The sequence below is a fragment of the Canis lupus genome, chromosome 28 (assembly GCF_003254725.2).
Source record: "Canis lupus dingo isolate Sandy chromosome 28, ASM325472v2, whole genome shotgun sequence".
NCBI classification, from domain to species: domain Eukaryota; kingdom Metazoa; phylum Chordata; class Mammalia; order Carnivora; family Canidae; genus Canis; species Canis lupus.
This window is the reverse complement of record NC_064270.1, coordinates 17275230-17298039: the sequence shown is the minus strand read 5'-3', so window position 1 is coordinate 17298039 and position 22810 is coordinate 17275230. Positions and strand designations below refer to the sequence as shown.

Genomic DNA, 22810 nt, shown 5'->3' with positions numbered 1-22810 from the left:
CAACTACCTGCTTCCCCCACAGCGCATACACCCCAAGATGTGATTCCATCCGACCCCAAGTCATTTGTGCAGAATGGAAAAAGTTTTATACTGAGTCATGAGAACAACTGGCAATGCTGCCACAAACCAGCTGAGTGACACGGGTGGACATTTATATTCTGCGGGCCTCAACTTCCTTCTTAATGAAGGGGGCAGGGCAAAGGAAAAATTGAGACAGATCATTACTATTGGATCCATGGATGTGGCACCTACTTTCATGTAGGTCAAGAAGCACTGCTTCAAGCTTCCAAGATAGGAGTAGAGTGTAAATTTTAAGCTACTAGGCTATAACTGTATAGGAGGAAAAGGTGCAAAGTGTGGTCTGGAACAAAGAAATCTAGACTGAGAATCAAGAGTCCTGACCTCTACCTGGCTCTGTGGGATTTTTTTTTCTTTCTTTCTTTCTTTTTTTCTTTCTTTTTTGGCTTCTGTTTCCTCATCTGTAAAATGAGGTTATTAGTACAGAAAAAGGATTCCTAACTGAGATGTCCTGGACATCCTGCGTCCTTGGGTGGGATTCCAACTATTCACAAACTGCTAAAAACTGTTTCCAGTCTTGTGGGCAGGTGCATATTTCCAGAGACGAGATCTAGAGCTTTACTCACTTCTGCAAAAGCACTGAAGTTCAAGAACTAATAATAACTGTGCAGATAGATAAAATCTATGATCCCTTCCAGCTCTGATGTTCAACAAGTCACAAGACAATACTGAAAACTATGGAAATGGCAGCAACTTTGGGACAAAGCAAAGAAAAACTACTCCACCAAAGCCAGTAACAGATGATCAGCCATCAGAATGGTGGGCACAGACTCAGGTCTGGGACCCCCTCGCTAGATCATTGGGCATCCATCATCAATACGGAACCAGGAGTCATCCATTCTGCTTCCTCCCTTTGCTGGGGATTAGGGGCGGCAGAGGTGGGAGTGAGAAGAGAGGAGGCTGTGAGTGCTCATGTCATGGGTCTGAGTCAAAGCTGCTCCGCTCTGAGCAGCATCAGAAGTCATCATCCCAGGGACAGCTGGGTGCCTCAGCAGTTAAATGTCCACCTTTGACTCAGGGTGTGATCCTGGAGTCCTGGGATAGAGTCCCACATTGGGTTCCCTGCATGGAGCCTGCTTCTCCCTCTGCCTGTGCCTCTGCCTTCTCTGTGTGTCTCTCACGAATAAATAAATAACATCTTTAAAAAAAAAAGTCATCATCCCACCTTGGCCTCCACCAGGGTGGACTCAAAGGTCAGAGACATCTGAACAATGGATTGAACGTCAGCCTTGCACTGATTCTCACAAAAGAAAAGGCTGGGAATCCATGGGGGAATGCAAACCATATTGCAAAAGGAAAGTTTGGGAGTGCTGTTTTAGAAACACTAAGATTGGGGCACCTGGGTGGCTCAGTTGGTTAAGCAACTGCCTTCGGCTCAGGTCACGATCTCAGGGTCCTGGGATGGAGCCCCACATCCGGCTCCCAAATCATCAGGGAGTCTGCTTCTCCTTCTCCCTCTGCCTGCCGCTCCCCCTGCTTGTGCTGTCTCTTCCTCTCTGTCAAATAAATAAAATAAACACTAAAATGTCCTCTTAGATCCCTGGTGTGTTTATAGGGGCTACTGGGCCTGCCTAAATTTCTAAACAGCAGTGCCTTCCTGGCTACAGAAAGATCACCCTGTCTCAGAGTTAACATATGACACAGTATTTATTTTCTAAAACCATCCATCGTTCCATTGATTCCAGGTCCCCTCCTCCCAGCGTGTCTCCATGACTGAGCTCTGGCCTTACATGATTTCCTCCACATCCTGGCTAGTAAGTCAGTTGGGAAGTCAGAGAACAGAGGAGCCAGTGGAGCCAAGTCTGCCCTCCTGTGCCTCAGCAGCAGCTCTGGATCAACTTGGTGAATCCAGGAACCACCTATCCTTCCCTTGGCAGACGCAGACTCCCTTTTGACAAGGAGTTCCCTGCAAACAGACCAGCAAGAGGGAGGCTGTGGGAGAACTCAGCCCCAGAGACAAGCAGACCCACTCTCAAATCACAGATCTGCTACTGACCGCTGTCTGACTGCGGACTAGAAAATGATGTCCTCTCTCTGACCGTCAGTTTCTTCATCTGTAAAATGGGAACAACAATAACCTCTAGCCCAAAGACTGACCGTGAGGATAAACGAGATAAGGCAAAGAAGAACACCTTCCTAGTTACATAATTCTACTGCTGCTGCTGAAATTATTATGATTATTGCTCGACTGGTGTCATGGCAGTAGCTGTGATGTTCATGGCATAGAAAGCAGGCCCTCTCTGACTCCACGCCTATTGGTTTTCTTCTTCATGCCAAGCCCCGGCAGCCCTGCTACCCCGCGGGGAGTGTTTGGGACCCCTGACCCCTAGACTTACCTTCCTCTTGTTGGTGGGATTGACGTAGAGGTAACTGAGGACAGTCTTCAAACCTACTTTGTCATTTAGCTTTTCATAGGTGGTGCCATAATCCGTTGATCTGCAGGTGAGAGAGAAAGAAAGGGAGAGGTTGTTTTACCAAATGGGGGATTGTGTTCAAAGGGCAGCCAAGCTCTCCTTCAACTTGCACTTTTGTTCCCAAATCACAGGAGTGATTCAGAGATAAAAGGCTCCATTAATTCTGGAAGAGCAATTAGACTAGTGCATCTGCTTACTATCTAAACTCACTCCCCTTTGCTTCCAACCTTTCTCAGAGACCTACTTTCCCACCCTCTGTGAGGCTGTCTGTGGACATTGCTGCTGCGGACTGCCTGCTCCGAGTTCAGTCCAAGGGTCCTCGGCGTGCTGCTGTGAAGGGACGTGAGTTCTGGCCCGGAGCTGGGTGAGAGGCCAGACTGGCCAGACTGTCTCCTGAGGTCACCAGAGTCCAGTCAACCTTATGCCCCCTTCACTGAGCCCCAGGTTCAGGGACCTCGAGGTGGAAGGATGCCCCACCTGCAGAAGCTTAGAGGGTCCAGCGGCCTCACTGGGCTGCAGTGGGTAGAGGGTATCATGCTTTCCAGAGAGGCAATGGTGTGTCAGGGTCAAAAGCCAGTGCTGTGGAATAGCCACATAGTGACGCCAATAGTGCATCATTCCAATTACCCTGCTGGCTACTTCCTTGTCCTTTGGGCCTAATTTCCAGGGCTCTGACCTTATACCAAAACCACAAATCACGACTCAGAGAACAAAGGCAGGCCAAGCCATAGGCTCCTTCCTCTTCAACCTGCCTCCCCATGGCAGAGGAAGGAGAGCGGGTGGCAAACAAGGAGATCTCAGGAGCCAGCCTCGCTGCCATGCTTTGTCCCTCACTCCCCAACTCCACTCCATATGTACCTCACTCCCTCTTAAAACCACCGGTATCATCAGCTCTGTACCCCATCTTTCCCTCACTGCCTTCTTTGGCTAGATCACAAAACTTCTCTCACCCAGGCTTTAGAGAATCCCAACTCAGTTTTGTTTCTCTGTGGTCACCTGACCTCACGTGTGCCTGCATTTTGCCTCAAATCTCAGTTCCAGACTCTGGCTGGGTGCCTCTCCTAGTAACTGCCTGCTCCTTCCTTTTACCCTCCTTCTCTCCAGAATCTGCTCCTTCCCTGGTGCACAGCTTAGTTTGATGAGCATAGTCGCCAGGGCTGGTAATGTGTGATGACCTTTAAGAATTATCCGCACTCCATCTCATCGAGAAAATTCAATGTCCCCACACTCAGCTGAGCTGCCCCTCCTCACCCCTGTTAAGGCTTCACTAGCCCTCTTCCCAGTCCCCATCATCCCTTCTCTGCCCTAGAACAAGCTTCCCACCCACTGCACCCCCAAGGCACACTGTGCATGCCTCCTTCTCTAGCTCTATGATATTGTCCTGAGTTCTGTTTCTCCAGCACAACCTCAGCTCTCAAAGGACAAGGAACCTCAGAGAACACTACGGTGAGACAGAAGAATGTGACCTTTGAGCATAGCAAAATCTCTATTTCACTGATAGATCCTCAGCTCTCTGGTTGCATGACCACATGCAGATTATTTAACCTGCTACATCCTCAGGTTTCTCAGCTGAAAAAAATTAGGGAGATTTCATCTCACCAGGCATTTGTAAGGATGCAAAAATATGTCACATAGAAAACCCCGTGACAAGATGTAGGTATAATGAAATGTTTAAAATAAATAAAAATAAAAGGGTATTCACTTCTCCTCTCCCCCAAATGTACAGAACCAGGCTTTACACATCATACACACTCAGCATGTTTACTGAATAAACAAACATCAGCATTTCAAGCCCCTCCCTGGGCTACTGGCTCCCACATGGTCAGTGACTGTAAGAACTGTTAAAATCAGCCACCCCCCTAAAATTGACTTCTTATCTTCTGTCTCCTGTCTACCTTTAAGCACAGGAGAATCACTCCCAATATTTCTTGTTGCCTTTATCTCTCAAACCCAGCTCAGTCTCCAAGTCTTAATGATTCTATCTTCTAAATAACTTGGACCTGTGGTCTTTCCATCTTCACTCCAACGCTGTGGTTCATGCATCATTATTTTTGCAATAGTCTCCCAACTGGATACTCTTCTTCCAGTTTTCTCCCCCCTCCCGCCATCCTCCATGCTGTCATCAGGCTATATTTCAACTTCCAGGTCTGTCCACCTCATCCTGCAGAGTAATCACCCGCGGCCCATGCACAATGAGGACGTAGTTTCCAAGCTTAGTCTTGGCAAACCTGGCTTCAGTCTTCCTTACTAGACTCCTTTCCAGCCACCTGCTCCCTGCCCCTTTCTCTCCAGCCTCACCAAACTTTCTGGAATGTCTTGCATTTTCACTGCCTTTCATTTCTATACATATCATTCCCTATGCCTAAACTATCCCTATCTTAGTTCTTTTGCTTGGGATATTTCTCTCCAATCTTCAGCACCACCAATATCACCCTCCATCCAGCTTACCCCACTGGGAAATTAATCATGATTTCCTTTCCGTTCCCATACCACCTCAGATATGTTTCTCTGTTAGCATGTATCCTATTGTTTTAGTCAAACTATTTTTTTTTCCAGAGATCTCTTCCTTGTACTGTAACGCTGTAAGGGCAAGAGCTGTTTCTAATAATAGCCCCAATGTCTGGTGCAAAGCAAGTGCTGAATGCATTGGTTTGTGTATTCTTCACTTTGCTTTGTCTTCATTTGCAAGAATGAAAGAGTGGCCATTCATGATCTTGGTTGGTCAAGTTTTTGACCAACTCCTAATGTCTAGTGGCCATTCAACACATAGCCACACCTAGAAAACACACTGCATACAGTTGGATGCTGGTACAACTGGAAAGGTTTAATCTGGTGCCAGGCAAAGATCTGTGGATCACTAGCAGAAGCATCAAGATTAAGTGACCAATCACCCCAAGATCCTATCCTCTCCAGGGCAGGGAAGGAGACACCCCAATCTCTAGAGGCAGTCAGTTGCATACTTCTATTAGTACAAATGAAACACTGTATAGGATGAATCACTTCTTGGTTCTTCACTCTTGAAGGCATAAAGACAGCATGGTGTGGAGGAAGGACACTGATCCTTGAGTCTGGAAATCGAGGTTCTACAAGTGACTCTCAAACATATGCAAAGTGCTACCGTGGACAAGCCAATTCCTACACCTGTTTAAAGAAAAAAAATTCTCTGACACGTGTTAAAATGGTAAGGGAGACTTCATTCAGGACAATGGTAATACGTCTAGAGGGCACTGCAATGGGGCTTTGCAATAGGAGAGAGACTGGGCTCAACTCTGAATACAACAAAAATCAAGAACTTTATAGCCAAAGAGAAGGGTGGGGGTCAGTGGATGGAGCATTACCAGAGGGTAGAGTAACTCTTTTATAAACTGACCTGACAGGATTCCTACTGAAGGCAGGCCAGGGGATCATGACCTAGGGCACTGTAGGAGATGAGGAAGGAGATCAGTCATATATTGAGGGTGGGGGCTTCTGGCTAAACTGACTTAGCAGGATTCTTGGTAAAAGTAGGCTTTTGAGGACGCACCCAAAGGCAGAGCCTACTTGACAAAGAGCTCAGAGGGTCCTGACTAGAGTCTGGCCAAGAAGAGAGTCTGTCAAGCCCTATTCCACCATCAACAAAAGAGGTTGAACTCCCAAAATCATAAGGCCCCATCTGAACCTTAAATATCTTTATGCCACCAACACGGAGCTAAGCTGTGTTCTAACCAGTGCATTTTCTCCACTCTATACATAGCAAACATCTTACTTTTATAAAGAACTGAATTCTCAGGGCTCCCCGTGTGGCTGATGTCTCAACAAACTTCCTTCCAGAATCCAAATAAACGTCATCAAAGCTAGTATGCTTAGCATCACACATAGTCTCTCTCTCTCTGCAGGCTGCACCACAGTTTCAGAGTGACTCTGCGCTTCTCTTAGAGGGGCTGCTTCTCCCAGAGTAGGGACTTCCCAACAGAAGATCCCCCACCTGTTAGCTTCCTCTGCTTATTCAGCCTCACTGAAAAGGCCTCACTTGTTGAAGACACCTCAGGGAACCAGGTCTCTGTCCTTTCCAGCATAGATGCTTCACACCACACTGACCACGGAGCTCTGGGAACCCCTTTGCCTGAGGTGAGAGGCAGCTTGCAAAGAGGCCTCAGCCCCAGTGCCAAAGATAGCCGCACTTGCAGAATTCATTTTTATAGGAAAGTGGATCATCCTCCACCTTGTCGCTCCAGACATCTGTAAGTGGGGTCACTTGGAAGAAATGGGCTCCTTTATCCTATTTCTTTTTTTAAAAATTATTTATTTATTTATTTATTATAATTAATTAATTAATTTCAGAGAGAGAGCACAAGAATGAGCAGGGGGAGGGGCAGAGGGAGAAGTAGAGTCACTGCTGAGCAGAGAGTCTGACTGCTGAGCAGGGAGTCCGATGCAAGGGCTCGATTCCCAGGACCCTGAAATCATGACCTGACCTGAAGGCAGTGCTTAACCAACTAAGTCACCTAGGCCCTGTTCTTTTTCCTATTTCAAAGCTAACCTCTCAAATCTTGACACTAGGGTCCCAACACTGAAACATCCAGAAAGCCAGAAACATCACACATGTGCATCGAGCACCTGCCGTGAGCCTGGCACTATGCCAGTAACCATTCTGAATCATTCCAAATATACAATGAACCTGGAAGGCAACACATGAGAGGTGCAAGGGCTTTGGGCTTCTGTGCCCTGGATCAGCTTACCCAAGTCCATCAGGCTATTCTACTCCGTCCTCCTGCTCTTTATTCTTGTCTTTTTAATGAATCATTTCCAACACACAGAAAATACAATGAGATGCCAATCATGTGACCACTACTAGATTTAACAAGTATCTGTGTCCATAAACAACATATAGCCATTTGGAGTTTTCACGTTTACATAAGCCTTATATAGGACATTATCCTACAGCTTGCTTATTTTGCTCAATATTCAAGTTTGCTGATTTATCCATGTTGACACACCTAGCCATAATTCATCCTTTAAAAAAAAAGGTTTATTTATTTATTTGAGAGAATGAGCATGCACATGTGAGTGAGAGAAGGGGCAGAGAGAAAGGAAGAAAAAGCTCCATTCCAGGACCCTGAGATTAGGACCTGAGCCAAAATCAAGAGTCAGATGCTTAACCAACTGAGCCACCGAGGAGCCCCAAATTCACCCAGTTTTAAATACTGTACAGCATTATAGCTTATGAATAAGCCATTGTCTATCCATTCAACCACTAATAAAATTTTGTTTTTTTTTCTTTAAAATTTGCAACAGTAAGCAATGTTTCAATGAACATTCTTAAATGTGCCTTCTTACATATTTATGAAAAGAAGCTTTTCCAGGGGAGACATCCTGATATGCAATTAGCGCTTCAAACTCCATGCATATCTTCTACTTTTTTTTTTCTCCAAGAAGGCTGTAGATACTCCCTGTAGATACCCCCTGACTCTCCAGCTCCAGCAACAAGCCTTTCTTTATTCCCAGAGCCTAAGTCCATTCCTTTTGACTAGTCTCATCCCAACTATCTCCGATTCCAGAGCATCAGTTAGTATCTAGGGCCTTGAATCCTCGCCCCACTAATGCTACCCTGGTTTTCCCATTTGCACCACTATGGGTCACCTGCTCCATGGCTCCCTCACCTGACCAGGGACCTGCTTGTTGTCTAGCTGGGCCTCCCAGCTGCCAAGCACTCATGCTACTCCCCAGGTACCCAGTGCTCACTGGCAGGCTGGATGCCTTCCACCTTCAACTTCAGAGATGTAGTTGGGTCTAGGCCCGGACCTGACTCCTAGTGAGTCCCGTGACCACTGGGGGCTCTTGGCCTATCCTGATGGTCCTTCACAAGAGCTCTGTGTGGGCCAGCACGTTCTAGGAGAACATTCCAATCTCATCTGCCATAACCTTGGTTGTTCACCAGGGCCACCTTCTCCATGACAACTTCCAGAGCTGAGTTGAGAATACGAAATCCTTTTATCCACACAGCAAGCTCCTGCTCCTCTAGTGAGCTTCTGGGGGAGAGGCTGGTGGCAACAAGCATATGGGCTGCTATTTTAAAAGTAAAAGAACAGAAAAGAAAAACTTTCAGCCAACGCAGCCAAGTCAGCTTCCCAGTAGAGCCGAGCTGCAACTCAACACCCCCGTCCCAGTGCCACGTTCCTGCCAGAGGTGAGAGGACTCTGGAAGGCACGCTGCCAGTTCCCATCGGCCCACCAGATGTTCGGGATCCGGCGGGCACGCCGCTTCCCTTATGCAGCAGCCGCCTTCCTCTGGTTTACCAGCCCGCTCCTTGGCCCTCTCCTCCTGCCCTCCACAACCCCTGCCCCGGATTCCACAGAGCAAAGCTGCAAGGGGACCACAAGTCCTTCACTCCTGGATTCGCTTATCAGCCTCTCCTCTCCTCCAGGACTCCTTTCTCTGTGAGGTCATCTAAATTCAGCCATCACAGGCTTGATTGTTCCATTTCCTGTAAGCAAGTTTATTTTCTTTTGTTCATTTCTTCATGAACACATATCTGTTACCTATTGTGGCACCTACTGTGTGCCAGTCACTAGGCTTTGCCTCCCCTTTCAGACTCTTATGAGTCACTCCAGCTCAGGTTAGCAAACTTTTTTTTCTATAAAAGGGCGAGAGCAAATATTGTTTCCCTGATCTTGGTCACAACCACTCAGCTCTGCCCTTCGGCTCTAGAACAGCCAAACACAGTGTGTGTCCATGCGTGGATGTGGATGTGTCCTAATACAACTGATTTTACAAAAGCAGGTGGTATGTAAATTGGCAGCCCCTGCACCAGACGATCAGCCCATACTATCTCCACCACCTGACTTTTCCCCTCCTTCTGTCTCTGAGACAACTTCCCAAGATTCCTGCCAGGGTGGCTTATGCCTCAACTCACCCTTCAGGTGTGGCTGCCACATGGTGTCAAAATGGCTGCCCGAGCCCCACATTCACAGTCAGCCCCAGCCCCATCTAACCTCCCATTTCCCACTCTCCCAATGAGCTGATGGCTGGCAACTGTCCAGACTCCCCCTTTTTGCTGACTCTCAGCTCTCCTCCTACTGATTACATCGTGGGGACTTCTTACAACTTCAGCCCACGCCCTCCTCTGCATTTGTATCAATGGCACCTTGGAGTTCCCTATTTATTCTCTGAATGGACAAATTTTCTTTTCAGCAACCATTAAAAGATCCTTAAAAGAGAAATAACAAATGAAATGTCTTTAGAATCTCTGAAAGTGCAGAGCCCAGTTCTAAGTAGAGAAAACAAAGAAGATGGGATCTGGGCAACGACGAGGAGGCACATTGCTGGAAGAACTAGCTGTGCGAGCGGTCTGCTCTCTAAGCCTCAGCTCAGACCAAACGGTGGTGGTTGTTTCTATGAAGAGGTATGAGATACCTACTCTAGGATCTGATAAAAGCCTTTGTTCCATAAATGCTTATGATTGTCATTTTTATGAATGGACCAGACTGTATTTTCCTCAAGGGCAATCACCTTGTTTTCTCTTCCTTGATTTATACTCTTTACACTAACAGGGGGTAAGGCATATGAACACCCAATAAATCATTAAAGAATCTTTGGCCACTGTTTCAATTTGGTACCATGAAAGTACAATATGGCCCAGCTGCCTGGAAAATCAGAAGACAGAACCAAGCTTCAAAGTGGCATGCCTTGGGGAAGCACCCACCAGCCATTCCCCCTGAGTATGTTCCATTGAACTACACTGAGGATAGTCAACAATCAAAACCCACAGGCAATTAGGGGCTCTGGTGTGTAGTAAACCACAGACCATTCTAGGGCCAGGGTCAGGAGTTTCCACAAAACAGCTCCAGGCCAGTGGCTGCCCAGAGAGTCTTTATAACTGAAATGGGAAAATAGTGATGCTCCCCTCTGGCCTGTTCCACTTCTCATCTTAGGGCCAGTGCTCCAAGCCACATTGATTTGTACCTTTGCAATGGCAGGAGCCCAGCCTGATCACAAATAACTAGCCATATAACTAATTTCAGACCTCAAGCCAAAAGCAAGTCATTTAAATAGCTTCATTCTCCAAGTGAGTATTGGTACCATCCTCTGTTTTAAAAAGCCACAGTAAGGCCGATGCCAAGGCAGAAGTTCACAAAGGTCTGTCTCAGTGACCTCTTTGTGTCATCTGACTCCTCAGCTGCATTATCTAGTCTCACAGAGAGAGGCACAATGACACAGAATAATTAATTCATCTTTATGTCCTCCTGCCCCAGCTATTTGAATGAGAGCCACCACTGGGCTTCAAATACAGAAAATTGGGGGTTAGCTGACCCTGAAGACCAGATCATGGAGGATTCATGGTTTATATCAGATAACATGGAGGTCCAACAGCAGCACCATTCCAGCACAGGTCAAGGAGGAAAGGTGGGCAGCATAGAGTTGGTCAAACATTCAGATCCTTGTTCTTTCTCACTGTGTGAGCACTTTGATTCTTCCTGAAGAGCCTTGCTTCAGACAATAAGGTTGCTGGGTTGTTATTCTGAGGATTCTAAGGGACAGTCTCAATCCTATCAGCCAACACATCTGTTTGTGTCATACAGCAAGGAGAGGAAAGAAGCCCTCCAGAGAAAAGAAAAAGCATGAGCGGACCCCCCACAAAAGTGTGACACCCCATAATTCAATGACTCTTTGTTCATGTGACCATAAAGAAAGCAGAAAGCCTCAATAAGATAGTGTGTTTTACACACACACAGACATGCACACACATACGTATACTATACAACATTAAAGAATAAGGTATATCTGAAAGTTATTGATCTAGAAAAGTCTCTAACATATATCACTATATGCAAAGGGCTACTGAATAATAACATATTAAATACACAAAGAGGACACCCAGATGAAATAAAATATCTCCATTAAATTTATGAGTATGTACACAGCGCATTTAAAAATTTTTACAGCAGGGGCACCTGGGTGGCTCAGTGGTTGAGCTTCTGCCTTTGGCTCATGTTATAATCCCGGGGTCCTGGGATCAAGTCCTGTATCAAGCTCCCCCACAGGGAGCCTGCTTCTCCCTCTGCCTGTGTCTCTGCCTCTCTCTGTGTGTCTCTCATGAATAAATAAATAAAACCTTTTAAAATATTTTTTAAAAATTAAAATAAATAAAAATTTCAGAGCAAAACACAAATAACTGGTAATAGAAGTTAACACTGGGTATAAGATTGGGGTGGAGGCACTGGCTACCAGGACTTGAGTCTTTTTGTAATGCTGCAATGTTTTAAAATAAAAATGCATCCATGGATCACTCATATAGGTAAAAATAACTGCAATAAAGGGATTTGTTACCGAGCAGTCACAATATAGATAGTAAATTGACACATCTGTAGAGGAACCCTATTATAGATAATCATTTGCATTCAAAAAGACCAGCCAACACAATCGTAAGAGGATTCATTTCAGAGTCAAGCAGATTTGGTTTCAAATCCAGCCTGTGGAACCTCAGGCTAATTACATAAGTCTCGTGTTTCCTATCCACTCAATAAGAATATAAATATTGCCTTCATAGGATTACTGTGAAGCTTAAATAGCCCTAATATCACAGAGCTCACTTCACTGTCAGTTGTTGGGAGATCCCATGGTAGAACAATAATCACTGGAGGAGAAACTGTCCCATCCATTTCTGGGCAAACAGCAGCTGAGTTATAGTTCCATAACCACCAGCAGACAGGCGAACGCTATCCCCTTCCCACCAAATCAGCAGTAAGCTACCAAAAGGCACAAGGGAAGACAGAGGGGTTGCTACACATAATCAGAGATATAGCCTCCAGCAGGTGGCCAACACTTGCAAATTAAAGTCTAGGGAAAACAGAATCAACTTTTTTTTTTTTTACTAAGTTTTCCTGGGGAAAAAAATAATGAGGCACGAACTAGAAGGTGCTGGACAGTTTGAGCAAGGCATCTCTGTCTGGGGAGTAGATATTTACCATTTCCCTTTAAAATTATATGCAGCCGGTTGGGTCTCTATGACATGCGAGCAATTATGTCTGTTTGTGCACATCCAGAAACCCCCAGGATAGAATGTGTAGCTGCTAATGGAGAAATGTGAACCGATGGAGAGCCTCTGGACCACCCCTAGAGAAGTTCAATTCTGGGTCCCATTCATTTGTAAATCTTTTTCTGCTCAGGGATAAGTGCAATGCCTTGTATGTGGTGGGCACTCGGCGCAGTAATTAGTTGCTGTCCATTAACAGAGTGTGCTCCTCCCAGGAGCAGCCAGCCCCGTGAAGCAGAGAGCACGTCCCTTTGCTGTATCCTCCTCCAGGAAGCCTCTCATCTCTCCTGCCTCTGGTTTCCTAGCACTTCGCATCTGTGTCACTCCCGGGGAGCATGGCACCTGCTCTCCAGGGACAGACATCTCTTCTGCTGTTGTTTTATGGCATTATTCAACTTTGTCTGCAGGAGGTTTCTTTCTCCAGACAGAATAGGTTCTCTGAGGTCAAGGAACTACCTTGGATGTCTCCTTTAACCCCTACAGCATGGTGAATAATGCCATGCTGGGTAGATACTCAAAGTGAGCAAATATGTTCCAGGAACTGAAATAGTCGCATACAGACAGATTCCATTTTCTTCAAAGATTTTATTTATTTATTCATTCATGAGAGAGAGAGAGAGGCAGAGACACAGGCAGAGACACAGTCCCATGCAGGGAGCCCGACGTGGGACTCGATCTCCGGACTCCAGGATCATGCCCTGGGCCAAAGGCAGACGCTTAACTGATGAGCCACCCAGGCGTCCCAACAAATGCCATTTTGACTGTGAAAGTGTTCTGCTGTCAGAGACTATCAACAAAGCAGATTGTTCCCTCGCACGGGGCAGGTGCTATCAGTTATTCTATTGGTCATTCAGGGGAGAAAGAAAACTAAAGTCCTCCAACACCAGACATCTCCACCACAGGAAACAGGAGGAAATTCTCAGATACCAAGGAGTGAATACCAGCTCTTCTAGTTAAGGCTATTGTATCTTAATCACCTCATCTCGTGGGCCCAGAAACCTCTTCCTACTCAAGAATTATACTTGATTGTCATGCTCCCTCCATTGTGCCAGCTGCACAACGTTATTTAAACATTCGCCCTGTTGGGACCTATATTCTACATGCCAAATGCTCAGAAGGAGAGACTAGAGCACCATAGGGTATGAAAAGAAGATCCAGGGTTTTTTCAAGCTTCCCTTTGAAAGTCTCAGTAAAAAGGCAACCCAGCTAGAAGTTGGGTTTATCCTCAAGTCACAGAGTATTCCTTAAACCATCACTGTGGCCCCTTGCAAAATTCCCCCTCCAAGATCTGAGCTAGCACTCCCCTACACCCCAGGTGGCATGGACTGACTCAGTAGATTGGTTCCCATAGCCACACATAAAAGAAAGTCACATTCTCTGCTCTTCTTAAAAGATAAATGTACTGAAAATTTATGGTAAAATATAAAATATAGAAAAGGATAATGCACAACACAGACATCAATTAAAGCTACACCATACAGAGAAAATCTCAGTTAACATCTGGTGTGGATTTTCCCTAAATTATGTGGATGTGTACATTTTTAAAAATCAGGGGTCATTCTTTGTGTTTGATGTCCTCCTTTTTCACTTAACATATTTTAATCATTTCCCCTTGTTGTTAAATATTCCTCAAAAATTCTTTTAAAAGCTTTATAGCATTCCAACACATAAATGTATCATAATTTATATTAACTCTCTTCTTGGCCATTTGGTCAGTGTTTAGTCAATTTTTTACATGATATAACTTTAGTGTGTATCCTCGTACATAAATCCTTGTGTGCATCTTTATTTGTTTCCTTAGAATAGATTCATGTAACTGTAATTATTAGTTCAAAGGGTACAAATTATCATTAAGGTTCTTGTTATAAACTGCCCTACAGAAATATTCTGGTCAATCTGCACTTGCACCAGTAAAATATGGGAGTAAGAGCTTCACTGCACACTTGCCAACATTGGGCATTACCATTTTAAATTTTCCAGTCGTGCATGTTCTAAGATACCAAAGTCATTCATGTTGACAACAAAGCATTATGAAAATATGAGGCCTTAACTGTGTTTTCAGGCCAGAATATCATGTCTTTAACAGTGGCTCTCACACATTTAGGACTCAGGATTCCTTCATACTTTTAAAAATTATTGAGGACTAGACTCTAAGAAATTTAATTCACACATTATACTAATATGTACATATTAGAAATTACATCTGATAAAACTTTATACTTAATTCATTTAAAAATAAAAACAATACATCAAAAATACCACACTTCTATGAAAAACAACTAGTTTCCAGAACAAAAACAATTTAATAAGAAAGAGTGGCATCTTATACTTTTTTGCAAAATTCTTTAACATCTGGCTTAATGGAAGACAACTGGATTTTCCTATTTATGTCTGCATTTAATCTGTTAGGGCATCACATATATCATGTAGCTTCTAGGAAACCCCACATCACACTAGTGAGAAAATGAGGATAAATTAGTGGCAAATCACATTTTATTATTACAAAGAGTTTGATGTCATTAATCTCCTGATAGGGTCACAGACATCCCCCAGGGGTTTCAGGGCCTCCCTTGGAGAGCCACTGTCCTATGCCAAATGGCTACAGGGTCCCAAGAGGACTGTACACAAAAAGATTTAAAAAAAAAAAAAAACTAAAGCTATGTATTTCTTGAAAATCTCCTCTCAAACATTCTTCTCTTGACCCTTTAAAGTTGAGCTCCAGCCTCCTGCATATAGCTCTCTTCTACCCTGCCCTGTGATCTTTCCCTGCTCTGAGTCTCTATTGCTTTTAGATCACTACAGCACTGAATGGCCTATACCCTCAGATTTGCACAGTAACTTGTCCCCATCCAAACTAGAAGCTTCTTGAGGTCGCCAATCAAGCCTCTGGCACACAGTTGTGCCCAGTAATTGATTTCTCGGAAGAGTGCCACCCTAGATCACCACGCTGTTTAAGTACCATGTACACAGTGCCTTATGCAAAACACTTTATCTTGGAATATTTCATTCACTTCTCAGGAAGTTCCTCTGACATAGGTTTTTTATCTTTGTCATAAAAGGAGGAAACAGAGACTTAGAGAGGTGAAGGGACTGAGTAAACAAGTGTTGTAACTCGAAATCAAGGTCAATTGATTCCAAGTCCCCTAAGCTCTACACCAGCTCCTGGCTAGTTCCTTAAGCAGTAGTCATGTAGCACATGCTTCACCAAGTGTCATGTGGTAGGGGGTTCACTGACTCAGGTTTTCAAGGCCTCTCCAAAGGCACTGCTGACTAGGAGACATTACGGGTATTGAGGAGGAGAGGGGAGTTAAAATTAGGCTAGAGTCCTTGTTCTCCCACTTACTAGAAATATGACACTGCACATTGCCTTATCTTTCTGGATCTCAGTTTCCCCATCTCTAACATTAGCATAACAACTGCCACCAGGCAGAGTTGTTGGGGACACACAATATAAAGTGAGAAAACTGCATAAAGTGCAGTGCAGGAGCCAGCTTAGTTCCCTGAAACTCTTCCATTCCTTCCTAAGGCCATCTTTCCACCATTCCCTACTTCCCTTCTCAGAAACAAGAATGACTTCATGAAATGAAAGTAGGTACTTCCTATAGTCTGAATAATTTATTGAATGGAAAAAAATATTTTATCCTAAACACCTAGATCTGGGGTCTTTGGAGCACAGAAGCTGTAGGAGCCCAGGCCAAAAGTGTCACTGGAAAGAGGACAGTGGTTTTTACCAAGAGACATTCACTCACTGCCAAGTCACGTGAGGGTCTGCAGGGGTCTTGGCTCTGAAAGCCAGTTGCCATGGCACACTCCTCTCACCATGTAGACATTTGTCAGGCCCAATGTCCACTCTGAGGCACTGGAAGTCAGCCCCTTTCCTGAGATGGGTTGCTCCCATAGGGGAAGAGATAGTACTCAACTGGGCAAGTCAAGGTGCTGAGAGGAGCCAGCACCCTGATTAGGAACAGAGTGTCTCTCAGCACATTAACAAACACCGGGACTGGCAGCAACATGATGCTATTGAGTGTCTCCAGTGGCTCAAACCTAAGCATTCAGCCAGCACCATAAGTTCTGGTCTATTGGGTTTCCAGAATCTTATAGTTACACATACTCCTTGTTTGCAACCCAAAACAACCCTTCACAGTTTGATTACTCTTCTCTTTTGTAAAATGAGAGGGCTGGAATCAATGATCTCAGAAGTCCCTGCCATCTCCAACCTTCTGTGCATCTGCTAAAGCTCCAAATGGATTCTGGTTGCTTCCAAAATGCAGATCTATGCTCTAAGGATGCAAATGTGCCACTGAGGTCCTGCAAAAACTGCCTGACTTAAAACATGTGCCGGAAATAAGTGTTCTGCCTGCCAAAGGTCTACCAGTCTATGGATCCCGTATTCTAGGCACCTACAGACAGGACAGCAGTCTGAAAGAATCATATAGTCTTGGATTGGCAAGATCATCTCTCATTTAATAACTAGAAATTAGGGCATGAGTGAGTCTTGAAGGCCAAGGGATAAAACCCAACACCTGAACCACCAGAAAATTATAGGCAAAATGACAGAGCAGATAGGTGAAATTCTGATAAATCCCTCTCCTGGAAAGATCAGAGGAGAAGGAGGAGCTTGGGGAGGGAGATGGTGATTAGGAAAACAGCTCAAGAATGCAATTAGATAAAACTCTGTGAGGTCAAGTCCTTACTAAGTCCCTAGTATTCTCCTCCTGCTACTTGATCACTAGTTTATTTTTAAAGATTTTATTTATTTATTTATTTATTTATTTATTTATTTATTTATTTATTATAGAGAGAGAATAAAAAACACATGAGCAGGAGGGAAAACATGAGGCAGATTCTGCGCTGAGTGCAGAGCCTGATGCAGGACTTGATTTCATAACCTGAGCCAAAACCAAGAGTCAGATGCTCAACCAACTGAGCCATTCAGACACCCTTCTATTTTAATAAATAATAAGAGATTAATAGGTAGGAAGTTGTTAGAGTAAATGCAATAAGTGCACAAGTTTTAGGCTCAGAGACATGGTGGTTTCAAGGCCTAGCTCCACACCCCTTACTGACTATGTGATCTTGAGTAGGTAACTTAAGCCCTGTGCACTTCAGTTTTCTCATCCATAAAATAGGCAAAACTATCTAAGCCTACTGCCACACAGAATTTCTTGAGAGTTTAATGAGAAAATACACATAAAGCACTTAATGCAATGTCAACCCTACAGGTTCTTACTGAAAGGTGGTCATTATTAATACAATGATAATGACTACAATGTTGAAGACAGACATTTATTAGGACTAGAAGATCTCAGAGGAAAGGAAGAAAGACTTCATAGAAAAGGTGAGCCTTGAGGAAAAGGTAAAGTATGAAAAACCAAAACAAGGGGCACATGGGTGGCTCAGTGACTGAGCATCTGCCTTCAGCTCAGGATGTGATCCCAGGGTCTTGGGATCAAGTTTCGCATCGGTCTCCCCATAGGGATCCTGCTTCTCCCTCTGCCTATGTCTCTGCCTCTCTATCTGGTCTCTCATGAATAAATAAATAAAATGAGAAAGGAAAAAGAAAGAAAAGAGAGAAAGAAAGACGAAAGACGAAAGACGAAAGAAAGAAGGAAGGAAGGAAGGAAGGAAGGAAGGAAGGAAGGAAGGAAGAAGAAGAAGAAGAAGAAGAAGAAGAAGAAGAAGAAAAAAAGAAAGAAAGAAAGAAAGAAAGAAAGAAAGAAAGAAAGAAAGAAAGAAAGAAAAGAAAAGAAAAGAAAGAAAGAGTCAGCCAGCCAAAGCAAGCCAAAGAGCATGTCCAAAGGCTTAAAACCCAAAACATGCAAATATTTTCAGAAGATAATTAGGAGATGGGCCAGTCCTGAAAGAAATATTCTTACATAGGCATAAGGGGGCATAAGTTTAGATTAGTAGAATAAGACCCTTTTCCTGAAGAGCCCAAACGTTACAAGCAATGGGGGCCCCAAAGGCTTTTGAATAAGGCAGGGACACAAAAGAAACATGTTTGGGAAGACTAATCTTTTAGTGATGTATATGATGGATCAGTGAAGCATGTCCTCCTGGAGGCAGGAATACTTATTAGCAATCTGTCTCACTAGCCTGATGGCAGTAGGTTATAAGAAATGAAATAGGGACACAGAGAAGAAGCATAATCTGTTTCTTGGACAAGGGATAGAGATGAAGGAGAAGGGGCTGGTGGTGGTAACTTAAAGATTCCAAGCCACCTGAGAGCCTAAGAGAATAGTGTTGCCATTGGCAGAAATAAGAGTGGAGCTAACACCTCTGGCGCAGATTATAAATGAACTTTGATAAAGAAGAAAAGCATTCCAGGCTGAGTTCCTTAAAATCAGAGCCTGCATCTAGGATTTTGAAGCTTGAAAATTACTGAAGGAGTGCTCTTAGACAAAACCAGTCAGAAGAGAAGAAGTCAAGATAGTCAAGGAGTGCCAGACAAGCAAGGATGTGGTTGCAGGTAAAGCTTGATCCAGGTAAAGCATTCCCCCTGCAGATGATCACCACTTCTCTTGTAGCAGCTGATGGATGGATAAAGGAGATACCATCCTAAGGCTTGACACATAACACTCAACAAATTTCTTCTCTAATTATAATAAGTTTTAGCATGAAGAAGATGGCAATATGTCCACCATAGCTCATGGATGAAAAAGAACAACTTTAAGCAACTCCAGTTCTCTGCCCCTGAACAACCTCTGTATAGGAATGTAATTCACATCACCCCCATTTCTTGATCTGCTTTGTGTAAGCAGCAGAAAGCTCAGTAGTTGTCATTTTCTGGGTTTTCAACACTGGCCATGCAATGTATCTGAGTTACAAAAGCAAAGTTAGGTGAGGCTTTCTAAAAAGGTGGAAGAGATAGGATGTTTCTATTTTAAACATTTAAATATGGATGTAAAAATCTGGCCTGGATGTTCTATTTCTTTGGGTCCCTAACATTCACTGACATTCTAGTGTGGGAGCCTCTCTCTTGGTTGGATCCTATCCCCAAGACTACTCTAACACTTCCTGGATTCTCTATGGCTACATTTTCCTTATATATGGCAGGAATCAGGTTGTGTAACTTTAACATTAGTTTTAATGTTCCAAGTAAGCTGAACCCTGTTTAAGAGCTGCATACTAAATCCTACAGTACAGAATCACATCCAAATGCATATTTCCTCCACAATATCAGATCTGTCTACCATAAACCATGCTTTCCATTTATAGGAAGCTGCTGTTTCATCCTTTGACCTAGAAATCAATCAACAGATGTTTATTATTGAGTGCTTATGGTGTGAAGGGCACTATGCTAGATGCTGGAAAAACAGCATATCTTGGGAATAGTAAATAGATATTCTGGCTAGAGAACAAAGGTAATGGAGGAGGAAAAAGACTGGGTATGCATTTCAGAGACTGTATGCATCCAGGCAGCTATTTGCAGTAGCAAACACCATCAACATTTAGTCACATTTCAGTGACTGAACACTATGTTGGTGTATTTCTCACTCATGTTATAGTGCAATATGGACCGGCAGGGAGGTAGGAGACCAGAGGGGGCTGTGACTTGGGGCAAAGATTCAGAGACTCAGGCTCCTTTCATTTCAAGGTTCTGCTCTCTCACAGATCTTAGGAATTCTCAACTGAACTGGTGGAAGGAGAAATGAGTGAGCACGGAGAATGATGTAAGAAAGAAGTGTTTTTACCAGGTTTGGAAGTGGCATCAATCACTTCTAGCCTGTTTTTCTCTGAGCCAGAATTCAGTCCTATGGGTACATTTAAATGTAAGAATGTGGTCTAGTCTAGTTGTTTGTCCTGGATGAAAATAAAATAGGTGTAGTGAATATCTATCTCTTCGCCCTCTGCCATGGGAACATGATGATAAAGTTTCAGATTTTTGAAATTGGTATTTTGTCTGTTTAAATAAAAGACTGATCAGTTGGGGCACCTGCGTGGTACACTTGGTTAAGCATTTCACTCTTGGTTTTGGCTCAGGTCGTGATCTCAGGGTACAAGATCAAGCCCCATGTAGGGGAACCATGCTCACCACAGAGTCTGCTTGAGATTCTCTCTCCTTCTCCCTCTGTCTTCTGTGTTTGTGCACTCACTTTCTCTCCCTCTTTCTCTAAAATAAATCAATAAATCTTGCTACATGTTGGCAAATCAAACTCCAATAAAAAATATATCAAAAAAATACAATGAACTTAAAAAAATTGACCAGTTAATGACTTCTTGCTCATAAGGATATTCTGAGCTCAAAACTGCCAGAAATACATCCTATTCACCAAAGGAACAGGAATGTAACTTGTGGATTACCTATTCATTTACCAAATGTTTATGCGGGGCCTATGACTTGCCTGACACTGTTCTAAGTATCCAAAACATCCCTTTAAAGGAAAAAAAAAAAACAGTCAAGATTCAATTCAATCCCTATCAAAATTCTAATAGCACTTTACAACAGAAATAATAATAAAAAAACTAACGTTTGTACAGAACCACAAATAACTCGAGATAGCCAAAGCAATCTTAAGAAAAACAAAGATGGAAGTGTCACAGTTCCTGATTTCAAACTATATTACAAAGCTAGAGTAATCAAAACAGTGAGATATTGGCATAAAATCAGACACACTGATCGATGGAACAGAAGTAAGTCTATGCATATATCATCAATTAATTTTTAACAAATGAACCAAGAATATACAATGAGGGAAAGAACAGTGTTCACTAAATGGTGCTGGGGAAATTGGATATCCACATGTAAGAGAATGAGACTGGATCCCTCTTTTACAACATACATGAAAATCAAATGCAAATGGATTAAAGACTTGAATGTAAGACCTGAAATCATTAAATTCCTAAAAGAAAAAACAGGGAGAAAGTGTCTTGACATATATCTTAGCAATAATGTTTTTAATTTGACACCAAAAGTGATGTCAACAAAAGCAAAAATAAAAAAGTAGGACTATATCAAGCCAAAAAGTGTCTGCACGGGAAAAGAAACTAGCAACAAAATGAAAAGGAAATTTGTGGGAAATTGGATAAATACATGCACATGATAAGGGGTTAATATCCAAATACATACAGGAACTTATACAACTCGATAGCAAATAAATAAATTAAATAAATAAATAACACAATAAAAATTAAACAAAAGACTTGAATAAACATTTTTCCAAAGAAGACATACGAATGGCCAACAGGTAATGAAAAGGTGCTGAAAATCATTAGTCACTGAATGCAAATCAGAACCACAATGAGACATCAGCTCAATACCTGCAATACATCTATTACAAGTGATTAAAAAAAATATGGTGGGGATGTGGAGAAACAGAAGCCCTTCTATTCCACTGGTGACCATACAAACTGGTGGAACCTCCGTTTTTAAGGAGGTTCCTTAAAAAAATCAAAAATAGAACTACCATTGGATCACCAATTCCACTTTTGGGTATATACTCAAAAGAATTGAAATCAGGATCCCAAAGAGGTATCTGCACTCCCATATTCATTGTAGCATTATTCACATAGCCAAGATATATGGAAACAATCCAAATGCCCAATGAACAGATAAAGAAAATACGGTCTTTATATACAATGGAATGTTATTCAGTTTTTAAAAAGAAGGAAATCCTGCCATTTGTGACAACAAGAATGAACCTGGGGGGTATTATGCTAAGTTATATAGTCAGTTAGAGAAAGACAAACACTGTGGCATCACTGACATGTGGAAACAAGAAAGAGAGAGGAGAGAAGGAAGGAGGGAGGGAGAGAGGGAGAGAGAGAGAGAGAGAGAGGAAGAAAGGCAAGAAAGAAGGGAGGGAGGGAGGGAAGGAGGGAGGGAGGGAGAGACGGAGGAAGGAAGGAAGGAAGGAAGGAAGGAAGGAAGGAAGGAAGGAAGGAAGGAAGGAAGGAAGGAAGGAAGGAAGGAAGGAAGGAAATTAAATGTCAAACTCATGGAAACAGACTAGAAGAGTGGTTACCAGAGGCTGTAGGGTGGGAAAAACAGGGAGAAGCTGGTAATAGAATACAAACATTCAGTCTGAAGATGAATAAAGTTTGAAGATCATTTAATGTATATTATGGTGACTATAGTTGATAATAGTGTGCTATATAACTGAAATTTGTTAAAAGAGTACAACTTATGAATTATCACCATAAAATAAAAATATTAAAAACAATAAAAGTGTTGAACAAATTTAATCACTCAAGTAGAGGTTGAAAACCTCTACCCTAAAATCCATATGTGTTTTGGAAATGGACAGTGGTGAATACTGCACTACTCTGAATGTACTTAATGCCAATGATTTATACCCTTAAATGG

At 43.1% G+C, this 22810-nt stretch overlaps 1 protein-coding gene across 2 annotated transcripts in view; it reads right to left on the bottom strand.

The window, feature by feature from the left end:
* Positions 1–22810, bottom strand: part of SORCS3 (sortilin related VPS10 domain containing receptor 3) — a 581582-nt gene that overhangs the window by 326817 nt on the left and 231955 nt on the right. For both annotated transcript variants that reach the window (XM_025467140.3, XM_025467142.3), the window contains exon 3: positions 2415–2514. In XM_025467140.3, coding sequence (XP_025322925.3) covers positions 2415–2514 — 100 coding nt within the window. The remainder of the gene's footprint in view (positions 1–2414; positions 2515–22810) is intronic.